The sequence below is a fragment of the Phoenix dactylifera genome, chromosome 7 (assembly GCF_051530095.1).
Source record: "Phoenix dactylifera cultivar Ajwa chromosome 7, Ajwa_hap1_PhDact_Kaust_v1.1, whole genome shotgun sequence".
Lineage (NCBI taxonomy): Eukaryota > Viridiplantae > Streptophyta > Magnoliopsida > Arecales > Arecaceae > Phoenix > Phoenix dactylifera.
This window is the reverse complement of record NC_143196.1, coordinates 26,817,025-26,829,507: the sequence shown is the minus strand read 5'-3', so window position 1 is coordinate 26,829,507 and position 12,483 is coordinate 26,817,025. Positions and strand designations below refer to the sequence as shown.

Below are 12,483 nucleotides of genomic sequence, written 5' to 3'. Positions count from 1 at the left end.
GAATTATGACTAGTCTCCCTCTAAAATAAAGCAAGTTACCTTTCCAATCAGTAATCTCTTTTCAAATTTATCAATCAGAGATTGCCAATATTCTTTTCAAGGAAGATAACCATGTCATCAGAGTGTTGAGTAATTACAGTGCCACTATTTTCTCCTAAACTTCAGATAACAGATCATGCAAATTCTTTAGTAACTCAAAATCTTGCTCAAGACATCACTTATCTGGTGTAAAGCATGCTAATGTGTTGGTGCCAGATCACAGCCACAGCATGCAAGAAGAGATTTCAAGCCTCTGTTTGTAGGCATAGGCTTTTCCATATTTTATTTAGAATATTTAGCAATGTTCATGCAAAACAGGCTTTTAGTTTATACAACCAGTCGACTTAACTCTTGAAGTAATGACTAATTATCCGTGCCCATCATTGGCACAGTTCCATTTAGCAGATCACTAATCAGCCTCTCCATGTTGTTATTAGATGATCCCCCTCTTAGAGTAGCCTCCTCAGCCTTCACCTTCCACTCCTTGGCCTTCAGTCTCATGTCCTTCCCCTTTTCCCCTTCCATCACTTCCCTCACCAACCCTTCAACCTCCTCCCTCCTCACATTTTCATCAATCTCCATTCCAATCCCCCACTTCATGCAAACATATCGGCAGTTCGTTGGTTGCTCGGCGAAGAAAGGCCAACATATCATTGGCACCCCCTCACAAATGCTCTCTAGAGTAGAGTTCCAACCACTGTGAGTTAGAAACAATCCAACAGAAGGGTGTGAGAGCACCTGCTCTTGTGAGCACCAACCTGCCAGCATCCTCCTCCCTCTGGTCTCTATCAAGAAGTCTTCAGGAACCATTGCCTTCTCCCCTGATACAAGATCAGGTCTTATGATCCACAAGAAGGGGTGCTTGCTGTTGGCCAGTCCCCATGCGAATTCTTCGAGCTGCTTCGCAGTCATGACTGTGATGCTTCCAAAGTTTACGTAGACAACCGAGGTGGACTCATGGCCATTCAACCACTCGAGACATCTGGCGTCTTCTTCCCAAAGATTGCCACCAATTGACTTTGATGGACATCCTGCTATTTCATTGACAAATTTCAGTAGAGGACCGAGGGTGTATAGGCGAGGAAACATGCGCTTCATGGCGTCGATAACTTCATACTCTAACTCATCGAATGTGTTCAGAATCACTCCCCAGGCCTTGAGAGCATTCTGCGCCTCGCCACCATCAAAGTTGAGCATGGTGTCATTGCGGTCGGTGGTCCTGATGAAGCTCGGGATGTCCTTGAGGCGGATTCCCGTCATACCCGGTATCCAGTCTATTGGAGTGTCCAGATATCCATTGGTCAGGTAGCTCTCATCTATGCAGCCAAACAAGGAAGATATCAGTCATCCTGTTCGTTATTGGAGTCGCAGTCATACAGATAAAGAAGCTGTGGAATGTCTACAGATGGAGAAACTTCGCTGCAAATTCTTCAAAAACTGCGGTTGAGACATGAAAATTTTCAAAGAATTTGTATAATCTTTGAATTGTGCAATCCATGTGTAGACAAGAAACTTCAGAGAGTTCCTTCACATGTGCAACTTTTTCAAAGTAACCTAACGGAAGTCCCAAGAATCAGTATGTGATTCCCCATATCTACTTCAATAGTTTTTAATGTTTCAGGTTGAATTTTGCAAACTATTTTTCTAAGGGTGACTTTGAATGGATTTACTTCAATTGTGTAGAGAATCTACTGAAGTAGGTAACTCATAGGTATCACAGTAATTAAGAATCTTGCATGAATGTTACAAGAGAGCACTAACTTTATAAGTTTGATGTTTGCATGTTTTTGAAGAATTAGACATCCCTGAAACAGAGGAATTCAGCACTAGCTGAAAATTTCTGAAGTTCGCCTAGTTATCATCTTTCAATAGAGCAAGAGGAACATTACTCAAGGAGAGTATCTGATCCCCTCCCTCCCATCCCAACTCTTTTCTAGTATATCCTTCAATTAATCGCCTCTCTATGTAAAGGCTCAACAGGTTCTTAACTTCCAAACCTTGCAGCTGTTGAGCCTTCTAAGTTCAAAAAAAAAAAAAAAAAAAGTCCGTCCATCAACTCACTTTCCCTTTCCAAAATTTTATAGATCAGGAAAAAGTTGGTAGCCAACTTACCTTCAAGTGGCGTGTAGCCTCTTCTAACGAGCTCAGAGAAGTGAAGGTAGCCCATGAACCCACAAGCACTCGTTGTCCAAAACACAAGTGCCAGGATGCCCATCTTCTCTGCCACTCTCTGCGCAAAGCTCATGACTCCATCGGCTATTACACAGCTAACCGGGGGCACTCCTGGCGAGCTATTAAGCCTTACGAGAAGATCTCTGAATGGAACCAGAGAATTCTTTGTTGTTGAGATGCATAGCTCTGCGATGTCTTGTGTGACATCGTCATCGGACTGCGGCAGGCCATCGGGTATCGCTTCAAAACGGAAGTCTTCGAGGCCATCGAGAGAATCGGGGCCTCGAGACCTTAGCAATCTCTTGTGGTTGTACTCAGAGTTCACATAGGTGATGTAGAAGCCTTTGGAGTGGAGGACCTTAGCCAGTTGAAGCATGGGAGTTACGTGGCCTTGGGCTGGTTGTGGTATGAGGACCGCATGAGGTCTCAGAGGAGAACCCATCTGAGTAGAAAGAGGTGGTGCTCTTCTCTTACAGATGGCCTCGGGCTATTGATCTCGAAGATAATTTGTGTGTCTGGGCTTCTAGCGGTGGAAATTAGGAATCAGTAGCCTCAAGTTCTCATGAAACAAGATAGGCGCTGTTTTTAGTCTTTTGTTGACCTGTAGGTGATCGCGTTTGTTCGATCTCGATGGGATCACAGGGTTAAAATATTGTACTTAGATAAAATATTGTCTTTGGTCTTTGATGGTTACGCAATGGCTGTCTCATCCGAAGACTACAGTGGAGCACTACCGAGATCATCTTAGCCTTTAGCAGGGCCAGCTAAGCAGGTCTCATTTAAGTACTCAAGGATGCATGTAGACCATTCGTCTTGCCTTTGGGCACCCGAAATGGTTAATATATATATATATATATATATATATATATATATATATATATATATATATAATGGCACAAATGGCAAAGCTGAGTCAAGTGCATGCACAGGACATGACTTTGGGCACCCGAAAGCCAACAAACGTGGTTATCAGATAGATCCAGCAGCGTCCGAGAGGTGCAGGTAACGGCTCCTTTACTTCATAATATTTGGATCATAATAAAAAAAATAAAGTGACTTTTCAAACTAAATATATTTTTTTAAAGCTAATGACGCTGTAGATTAGATGGTCGTCTATATGACCAGCCATATAGATAGTACCGTATAGGCTGAAGATGAAGAACTGTCTTAGACATTTCGAAATATTTTATTTTCTGATTTTATTAGATGTATTCATACTCGTCAGATATTAATTACCGTTCTAATATAAAAAATAAAAAAATAAAAAAAATAAAAATAAAACAAAATAAAAGGAGGAGGAGAAAAAAGAAAAAGAAAAACCCAACAAACTTAGTAGGATTGCCTGTATTTATACTTTCTATGCAGAACTAAAATAAATAGAGGGACGTTAAAGAGCCATGCCGTGGCAACCCGTGCCCGGCTACCTCGCCTTTTGACTGGTGGAGGCCAACTAGGTCTTGGTTATTTAATTTAAATTACTGAACTATCCTATCAAAGGCTATTTTGCAAGCCATCTTGCCTGCACACGTGTAGGTTAGAGCCCTAATTCACCATTAACGAGCTTTGTTAAGGGCTCGTTTGGTTCGTGGGAAAAAAAAGAGGGAAAGTATGGTGGACGGAAAAGTAATGAGATGCTTCTTATTTGGTTAAAGTTTTCAAAAAAAAAAGATGGAAAAGTTGTATTCCCATGGAAATATAATTCCCACATTTCATGTGAAAGTTACTTTCCCATGAGGCGGAAATCACTCTATTTTTATTTTTTCCCAAAAAGGCCCTTCAGCATTAAAAAAGCATTAAAGAGGCATTAAAGATCTAATTTTTATTAAGGACATAATAGGAATTATACATAACTTTCCCAGAAAAGTGGATGGCCAACCAAACATAAGCACTTTGAAAATTTGTCACTTTTCCATGATCAACCAAACATGCTAAAAGTACTTTCCTATGCATCCTCTTCGTAGGAATTTGTTTTCCAGAAATTATATTCCTAGGAGAGAAAATGCTTCCCATGAACTAAACGAGCCCTAAGTGTAGACGCTTGGTCATCTGAGAGGCTACTGGATGTCAGGATGGATCGATGTCTCGATTTATCTCAATCAAGACACAAGGATTTAAAAGGAAAAATCAAGATTCCTGATATCATAGCTGATATTATTATGACCCAGATATTGGCCTAAGATAAAAGGCTTGGGTATTGTTTAACCCCTACGTACACCACCTGACCACCCTTTGCTTTCAGGGTTAAGAAAACGGTGCACGTCAGTTTTTAACAGAAAAAAAGTGTGTGTGTATATATATATATCACTCGGATGTCTCCAAAGAGGAATTTATTTATTTGAAATGTTCACAAAATTAGAAGGAAGTATATGTTGGAGTTTGTAACTTATAAAAATATTTAAATTTCAAAAAATAAAGACTGATCTTATCCCGTATGTGTTAAAAATTTTAAAGACTTTAAAACTTTTTTGTTTTGAGCCCTATATCGGATATATGGAAACAAGTTTTCTTGCTTAATAGAATTTCTTTTTTAGGAAGCCCAAATCGAGCTTCATGGAATTAGACTGATGACTACACCTGTTGCTGGAAATTGGACCCGGGGGCAATCTTCGGTCGAGGGAGAGGGAGCTGCGGGTCACCACGGCGGGGCGGCGACCAGTCGGCGGGCGGCGTCCTTCGTCTGGGGTGGCCGGAGAGAGGGAGCTGGGGATCCTACAATCCGGTAGTTTTTCGAGTGAACTACCCAACTCGTTGTTTTACCCCGGGCTAACAACGAACCCTACAATCCCCCAATTTTAACTTAGGCTTGGGACACCTATCCTTTGTTCCAAGTCCCTTGACTGGAACAAGCTCAATATTCAAACGTTTTACAAAGATTTAAAAGCTCTTATGAAAGCAAATATAGCAATGAGAAACAATAAAATCGGAAGAACCCTTTTTGCCGTTGGAAGCGTGGATGATGGTGGTTCTTCCGATGTGGATCACGTTGGCTTGAATGCGAGCTTTGATTGCCAAGTGGGAGTGAGTAGATGAGCACGAAATCAGATGGAAAAGCTTGAATGCACTTGATTTCTCCTCTTTAAAGCACCAACTCCCTTGAACCTCTTCTTCTTTCTTCTCTCTTGAATGATCTTATGTTTGGCTTGTAAGAGTTGTTTTAAAGGCACTTAAAAGCTCCCTTTTATAGCCCTACAAGCAATAGATCCGTTAGACACAAAAATATAGCCGTTTGAAATTCAAACAAACCTGAAAAAGTGTATCAGTCGCGTCTCAGGCGCTCCGGAGACGTCTCCGCTTGAACGCGAGACGTCTCGGCTATATAAGAAATCTTTTGACGATGTTGGAGTCGACTCGGTACTTTACGGGGACGTCTCGGGATGTTTGCGCTTTTTGCATGGGGACGACTCCGCGACGTCGGGGACGACTCCGCAGTTTTATCACCGAAAAACAAGTCCTCTGGAATCTCCTGAGAGAGTCGACTCCGCGCTTTCTGGGGACGTCTCAGAAAGTTTGCTTTTTATGCGTGGGGACGACTCCGCGTCCTTCGGAGACGACTCGCGCGCATCTCTTGAAATCAGCCTTTCTGCCGCCACTGAGAGAGTCGACTCCGCTATTGAGAGAGTCGACTCCGACCCTGCGAGACGCCTCGCCAGGTGCCGGGGACGTCTCCAAACATGCCAATTCTTCCTATTTGTGCCGGAGACGTCTCTGGGATAAACCGGAGACGTCTCGGCTGTCCCTGATCTGTTTTCTTCATCTCAAAAATTCTTCAATAAATTCTTGAAAAATAAGGGAACTTGCCTAGACATTTCTTAACAATATTTTTAGATAAACACCTGAAATCCTCAAATAAATTGTTAATACATAGGGAATTATACTCTAGTGTTTTGTGTTCATCAAAATCCATTAGGGGGTCAATAGGGCAGATAGTGTAAGGAGGAGATGAACAGTACTTGTAAGGCGCGGAATTTTTTCAACCCCCTCCTGAGAAGCTAAGGCTCCCTTTTATAGGTGGGGGTCGGTTTACCTGTGATGTAACAGGGCGAGGCCATAGTACGGCTCGGCATGTGGCTCAGGTCGGCGCACGGTCAGGCGAATCATTGTGCTGATGTCGGCGGCGAGGGCGTCGTACGACCCGAACCAGTACGCTACCAGGCGAATCATTGCATTGGTGTCGGAGGTATGGCCGAGATCAAAGACTTATCATGGTTGACGAGACTCTGCTGGGCTAACTTGCCGTGGAGAGCCGAGGATCCGTAGATGTCAGGAGCCATGCGCATTAATTGTGGAGTAAGCCGGAGATCCGCATTAATGGTGGAGTAAGCCGGAGATCCGCATTAATGGTGGAGTAAGCCGGAGATCCACATTAATTGTAGAGTGAACCGGAGGGTTACAGCGGCCATGCGCAATAAATGCTGAAGCAGTGGCAGGGCATGGTCCTCAGTTGGACCTCGGAGGAGTACGGCCGTAGTAGGTGGCTGACAAGGGTAGACCTTGAGCGTCAGGATTTTCCTAGGTCGGAAGTCTCGAGGTCGGATGTCTTGAGGTCGGGCGTTCCGAGGTCGGACGCCGACTTCAGCTGTTCAGGGTCGGCGATTGTGCGGCTTCTTGGGGGCATTTGTGTCACTTGGGGGGAAAAATCTTATTCCCCCAACACTACCCCCCGACTTCCGAGTTCGAGCGGCTTGCGGGCTCGGACGTGGGAAGTAAAGTCTATCATTAAAGTTGGGGGGCGAATCTCATCTGCGCCCTCGTGTTTCTCGGAGTGTTTATGGCGAGACCCGCGCCCTTGGGCGTTTCGAGGTTGCTTTATTCAGCGAACTTATGGTGGAGCTCGTGTCTTTACGTTTCTCGGAGCGGGTGTAGCGGGGGTGGCGTCTCTTGGATCGCCAAGATCGCTTCGTGCGGCGGACTCATGATGAGGGTCCTTGGGCTCGACGAGGCGACGCCTCGATCCCGTAATCGGAATCCTCCGCTCATCAATGAGCGTGCCGTTACGAGGTTCAAAACGGACACGCGGCATGACCTAGGATCGGACGCTTCCGATCTCGTATTACTGGATCATGGATCCGGCGAGGTGAAGGCTACATCGGGGCTCCATGTGCCCCAGGGCCTTATTAAATGAGGGGAGCGGAGGTGCCGTCCGTTCGTTGTTCAAGGCGATTCGATTCTGCGGACCCATAATGAGGCCCCGAGATCCGATGGGACAGGGCTTCGATTTCGTACCCGATTTATTGATCCGGAGTGAATACGGTGCCTCGGTCTCCGAGGTCAACACGTGGCGCAATCCGATCGGGGGATGGGAACCGACCCTGCCGATCTGGACCGTCGAGGGGGTCTATATAAACCCCTTGAGGTTGCCCTAAAGGTTTTATTTGGCTGCCTCTTATTTTTGTTGTCTTTCTCCCTTGCTTCCTTCTTCAACCGAACCTCGCCGTCGGTGCCCGGAGCGATTTCCGGCAATGTCTAGTAGGTTCCTACCCTGCAACTGCTAGGGTTCTCCTTCCTTTTCCTTCCCCAGTTTTCATTCTCTGTTTTCGATTTCACTTCGCTCTTGTAAAATGGGTCTTGGTCCGGAGGAGGTAGGGTCCAGCCTGTCAGAGGAGGAGCTGGAGTTGATCCGCTCCCGCTTCTTCTTCCGGCCCGGGTTTCGCCTTGAAACCGCGGGGCCGGAGGACAGGGTGACACAGCCGCCCCCAGGTCGGATCGCGGTCTACCGCGAGACACTCTGGGCTGGTCTGCGGTTTCCCATTCACGAGTTCGTGAACAACCTGCTGGCCGAGTACCAGCTCGTCCCGGCGCAGTTGGCTCCGAACTCGTGGAGGACGATAATCGGGTTCTTGTCCCTGTACCTCGGGCACGGGATCCCGATCTCAGTGGGTCTTTTCCGCCGGTGTTTTCTGTTGAAGAAGAACCCGGCGGATGCAGGGTGGCTATACTTTGCCTTTCGGGGCGGTATGTCACTCTTCCAAGGCGCCCCTTCCTCGATTCATGAGTGGAAGGGGAAGTTTTTCTTCCTGGCGTCCGAGGCGCCTTGGGGGTTCGACCCGAGGTGGGGACACCCTCGGTTGAAGGCCCTCAACAGGCTCTCCGAACCGTCGGGGAGGGAGCTGAGGACCCTAGACTCTCTGCGAGCCCTCGGGAGGGGCAACGACCTGACCGAGCTCCTGCGGGAGGGCGCCCTGGCGAGCGTGGGTCTGAGCTCGGCGCCCCCCGAGGGTAAGGGTAGTTATATTACTTTCTTTCCTTGTCCTTTGTTTTCACTGCTACTGGTCTGACACTTAGTGAAATTTTTTGTTCAGACATTCCCCTCATGCCGACCAGCAACACATCGCTTTTTTCCCGCCTGAGGAGGCGAGAGGCCGAGGCCGGCGGAACTATGCCTCAGCCTTGGAAAAGGGCGAGATCAGACGGCGCCTCGACGTCGGCCGGGACGAGTGGCCCCGAGGCGGGGGCCTCCACAGCCGACCCGAGGCGGGCACGGGTCGTCAGCCACGTGGGCCCATCAGCCCCTCCTTGCCCTGCCCCCATTGCCCAGCGGGGGGAGCCGTCCACGATCCGGCAGCAGCGCCCGGGACCTGAGCCGACTCGAGGCCCCGAAGCGAGCGGCTCCGGGACCTCGGGCTCGGGCATGCCGAGCCCTTCCCGAGCTTCCCGGGAGGAGTCAGTCGAGCCGGACTCCCCTATTCCCGAGGGGAGCTCGGCCATTCATAACGCCGAGGTCGCACGCTCCGTGCTTCGGCGTGCGATGCTTCCAGCGGACCGGGCCGAGTTCCGGAACATTCCGCTGGAGGTGGTCGTTGACAGTGCTTTCTGCAACACCGCCCGGGTAAGTCCTTTTTTCGACTTCCTTAAAGTTGTTAGTGAATCCGTATGTTTTTCACTCATGATCATTTTGTCTTTTTCTTTACAGCATGTTCACGAGCTCGACACCCTGGTGTTCATCGCCCAGGGATGCCAGGAAGAGACCCGGCGGGTCTGCCGGGAGTTGGAACCGGCCAAGAAAAGGATCGCCGAGCTGGAGGCGGCGTTGGCCGAGGCCGAGGCTCGGAGGGCGGCCACCGAGGCCGAGCGCCTCGCTATGGCGGAGGGCTCAAGGAGGAGAAGGCCGCTCACGCCCTAACCAGGTCGGCCTTGCGCGCCTCGGAGGCGCGCCTGGGGGAGGTCCAATCCGAGGTCGCGGGCCTCAAGTATGAGGACGGGATTTCCCGCCTCCGAATCGAGCAGCTCGAGGCCCGAGAGAGGAGGGCACTCGAGCGAGCTGATCATGCCGTGGAGCTCTTCAAGGGGTCACAGGAGTTCCGCGACATGTTAGAGGAGGAGACGGTCGACGGGTTTCTCCGGGGTTTCGAGAACTTCCGGCTGCAGGTGACCCGGTACTGCCCCCAGTACGACTTTTCGACGGTCCGCCCGAGGATGGACGCGGGCTACGGGTCCGACATGGAAGACCTTCCTGCCATTTTGACATCCGAGGCAGGATTGTACGAACAAGACCCCGCCGAGCCTTCGACGAGGGCGGCCGAGACGGAGGGTGTCCCGGAGGCGGCACCGGCGGCTGAGACGGTCGACGTCCCAGAGGCGGCACCCGAGGCCCCTGCCCCCGACCCCGAGCCTGTGCCGGCTGAAGATCCCGAGGTCATCACAGTGCCAGACAATCCCCCGGATGTAGCTGCCGCCGCTTAAGGCTTGGCGTATTTTTTCTTTTTCACTGTATCCGAGGTCGGCTCTTGAATGGCCGACATCCAATTTTGTAATTGGCCTTCCGGCCCTTTGTCAATGAAAAATACTTTTGTCATTTTGTGCTCGTCTTTCCCTTTCTTGTCGTGAATGAGGCTAGGGTCTTAGCTAACCGCCTTGACGACCTCTAACTCTGTATTTTAGTTCTCGGGCCACTTAACGAAGTTGCCCTTTTCCTGAGTTATACCTTAGCCTTCTCGGATCTTAGTCATTCCGAGCAAAGGGAGCTCCGAGCTTAGGTTTCCAGAAAATTTTCTAAGTCCTATAACTCGGATCTTAGAATCGCGAAAGTCGTCACGTTCGGCCTTTAGGAAAATCCAAGGCATTGAGGTCGGGCCTTAGCCCTTCGAGTAGGACCGGGCTAGGTCTGTTCGTGCCGCTATTCGGGGGAGTCTAGTCGGGTTTCCGAACTTGACTTCCGGGTCCTTTGTAGGGAGCGCGGGCTAATAGTCGAATTATCGCCGATGGTTTTCATAGTTATCGCTCTCGGACTCTGCCGAGATTTCAGTGAGTAAGGCTGGAATCTCTGAAGATCGCCTTAGTATCTGTGTTCGGCTGGTGCACTTGCGGCCGGGACCGCTTTCTCAGCTAGACATCGGAGTCTATGTATGGGGGCCGAGTTGGGCCCTAACTTACGGAGACTTTGTTCAAGTTGAGACTTGACTTTGGGGCGAACGGAGCATGCATAATGTAGTTAGGAGATCGGTCTTAAGCCGACCCATTGGAGTAGCCCGACTTTGGGGCGATATAGGACTCCAACGTTAGATGATTAGCGGTATGTAGATAAAATTTAACAAGGAGGGCATCGAGTTGGATGTACCTCTTGCATTCTCGGAGTTGTGTTTCACATGGCGGGGTAGGTTGCTTCCCTTCCTCGTCGTCCTCCGGAGTCATTTTGACTTGTAAGGGGGCTCGGGCTTCTCACGGACCCGACGACACCCACCGAAGTTGAGAGGATCTGGGGAGGCTTTATCGATCTACAGTTCTTTTCGAGGCCGAGGGAGCTTGAGACCCTCTGGTCGGACCCCGGGGCGCCTCAACCTTAGTCGAGGAGTCTTGTGTCAGGTCGGCGGGCCTGTGGGCGCTCTACCGAAGTAGGGTGCGCGCTAGTTCAATGGCAGAGCTCTGCTTCAGAAAGTATTGTCCGCTTCGGGGATCGAGGATCGTCGACCGCTCCCGGGGGTCCACTTTGTGGCGCCCCGGGTGGAACCACCCTTTCCACCCCTCACGGCTTCTTCCCGAGGTCGAGGGAGTCTGGTTCTCTACGGTCGACCCTCGGGGCATCCCGACCTTAGTCGAGGGAAAGTATTGTCCGCTTCGGGGATCGGGGATCGTCGACCGCTCCCGGGGGTCCACTTTGTGGCGCCCCGGGTGGAACCACCCTTTCCACCCCTCACGGCTTCTTCCCGAGGTCGAGGGAGTCTGGTTCTCTACGGTCGACCCTCGGGGCATCCCGACCTTAGTCGAGGGAAAGTATTGTCCGCTTCGGGGATCGGAGATCGTCGACCGCTCCCGGGGGTCCACTTTGTGGCGCCCCGGGTGGAACCACCCTTTCCACCCCTCACGGCTTCTTCCTGAGGTCGAGGGAGTCTGGTTCTCTACGGTCGACCCTCGGGGCATCCCGACCTTAGTCGAGGGAAAGCATTGTCCGCTTCGGGGATCGGGGATCGTCGACCGCTCCCGGGGGTCCACTTTGTGGCGCCCCGGGTGGAACCACCCTTTCCACCCCTCACGGCTTCTTCCCGAGGTCGAGGGAGTCTGGTTCTCTACGGTCGACCCTCGGGGCATCCCGACCTTAGTCGAGGGAAAGTATTGTCCGCTTCGGGGATCGGAGATCGTCGACCGCTCCCGGGGGTCCACTTTGTGACGCCCCGGGTGGAACCACCCTTTCCACCCCTCACGGCTTCTTCCCGAGGTCGAGGGAGTCTGGTTCTCTACGGTCGACCCTCGGGGCATCCCGACCTTAGTCGAGGGAAAGTATTGTCCGCTTCGGGGATCGGGGATCGTCGACCGCTCCCGGGGGTCCACTTTGTGGCGCCCCGGGTGGAACCACCCTTTCCACCCCTCACGGCTTCTTCCCGAGGTCGAGGGAGTCTGGTTCTCTACGGTCGACCCTCGGGGCATCCCGACCTTAGTCGAGGAAAAGTATTGTCTGCTTCGGGGATCGGGGATCGTCGACCGCTCCCGGGGGTCCACTTTGTGGCGCCCCGGGTGGAACCACCCTTTCCACCCCTCATGGCTTCTTCCCGAGGTCGAGGGAGTCTGGTTCTCTACAGTCGACCCTCGGGGCATCCCGACCTTAGTCGAGGGATCCTTGCGTCAAGCCGATGTTTCATCGTCCTGCGATACTTCTCGAGGTCGAGGGAGTTTGGAACTCTACGGTCGAGTCTCGAGGCATCCCGATTTTGGCCGGGAAATCTGGGAATCACAGACGGCCCAACATTAGAAGAGAATTACAGTCGTCAAGATAAGAGAATTATTTGCAGAAAAGAAACTGAGCCCATTGTCCTGATTGTCTTGAACCCCTAGGGGTTTTAC

General features: G+C 50.5%; 1 protein-coding gene across 1 annotated transcript; it reads right to left on the bottom strand.

The window, feature by feature from the left end:
• Positions 1-282: 282 nt before the first annotated feature.
• Positions 283-2,871, bottom strand: LOC103722406 (7-deoxyloganetin glucosyltransferase-like). The gene is made up of 2 exons (XM_008812958.6): positions 2,152-2,871; positions 283-1,355 (listed from the first exon to the last, which is right to left on the bottom strand). Exons 1-2 carry the CDS (start codon positions 2,651-2,653, stop codon positions 403-405), a joined length of 1,455 nt encoding a protein of 484 aa, XP_008811180.4. The 5' UTR covers positions 2,654-2,871; the 3' UTR covers positions 283-402.
• Positions 2,872-12,483: the final 9,612 nt, after the last annotated feature.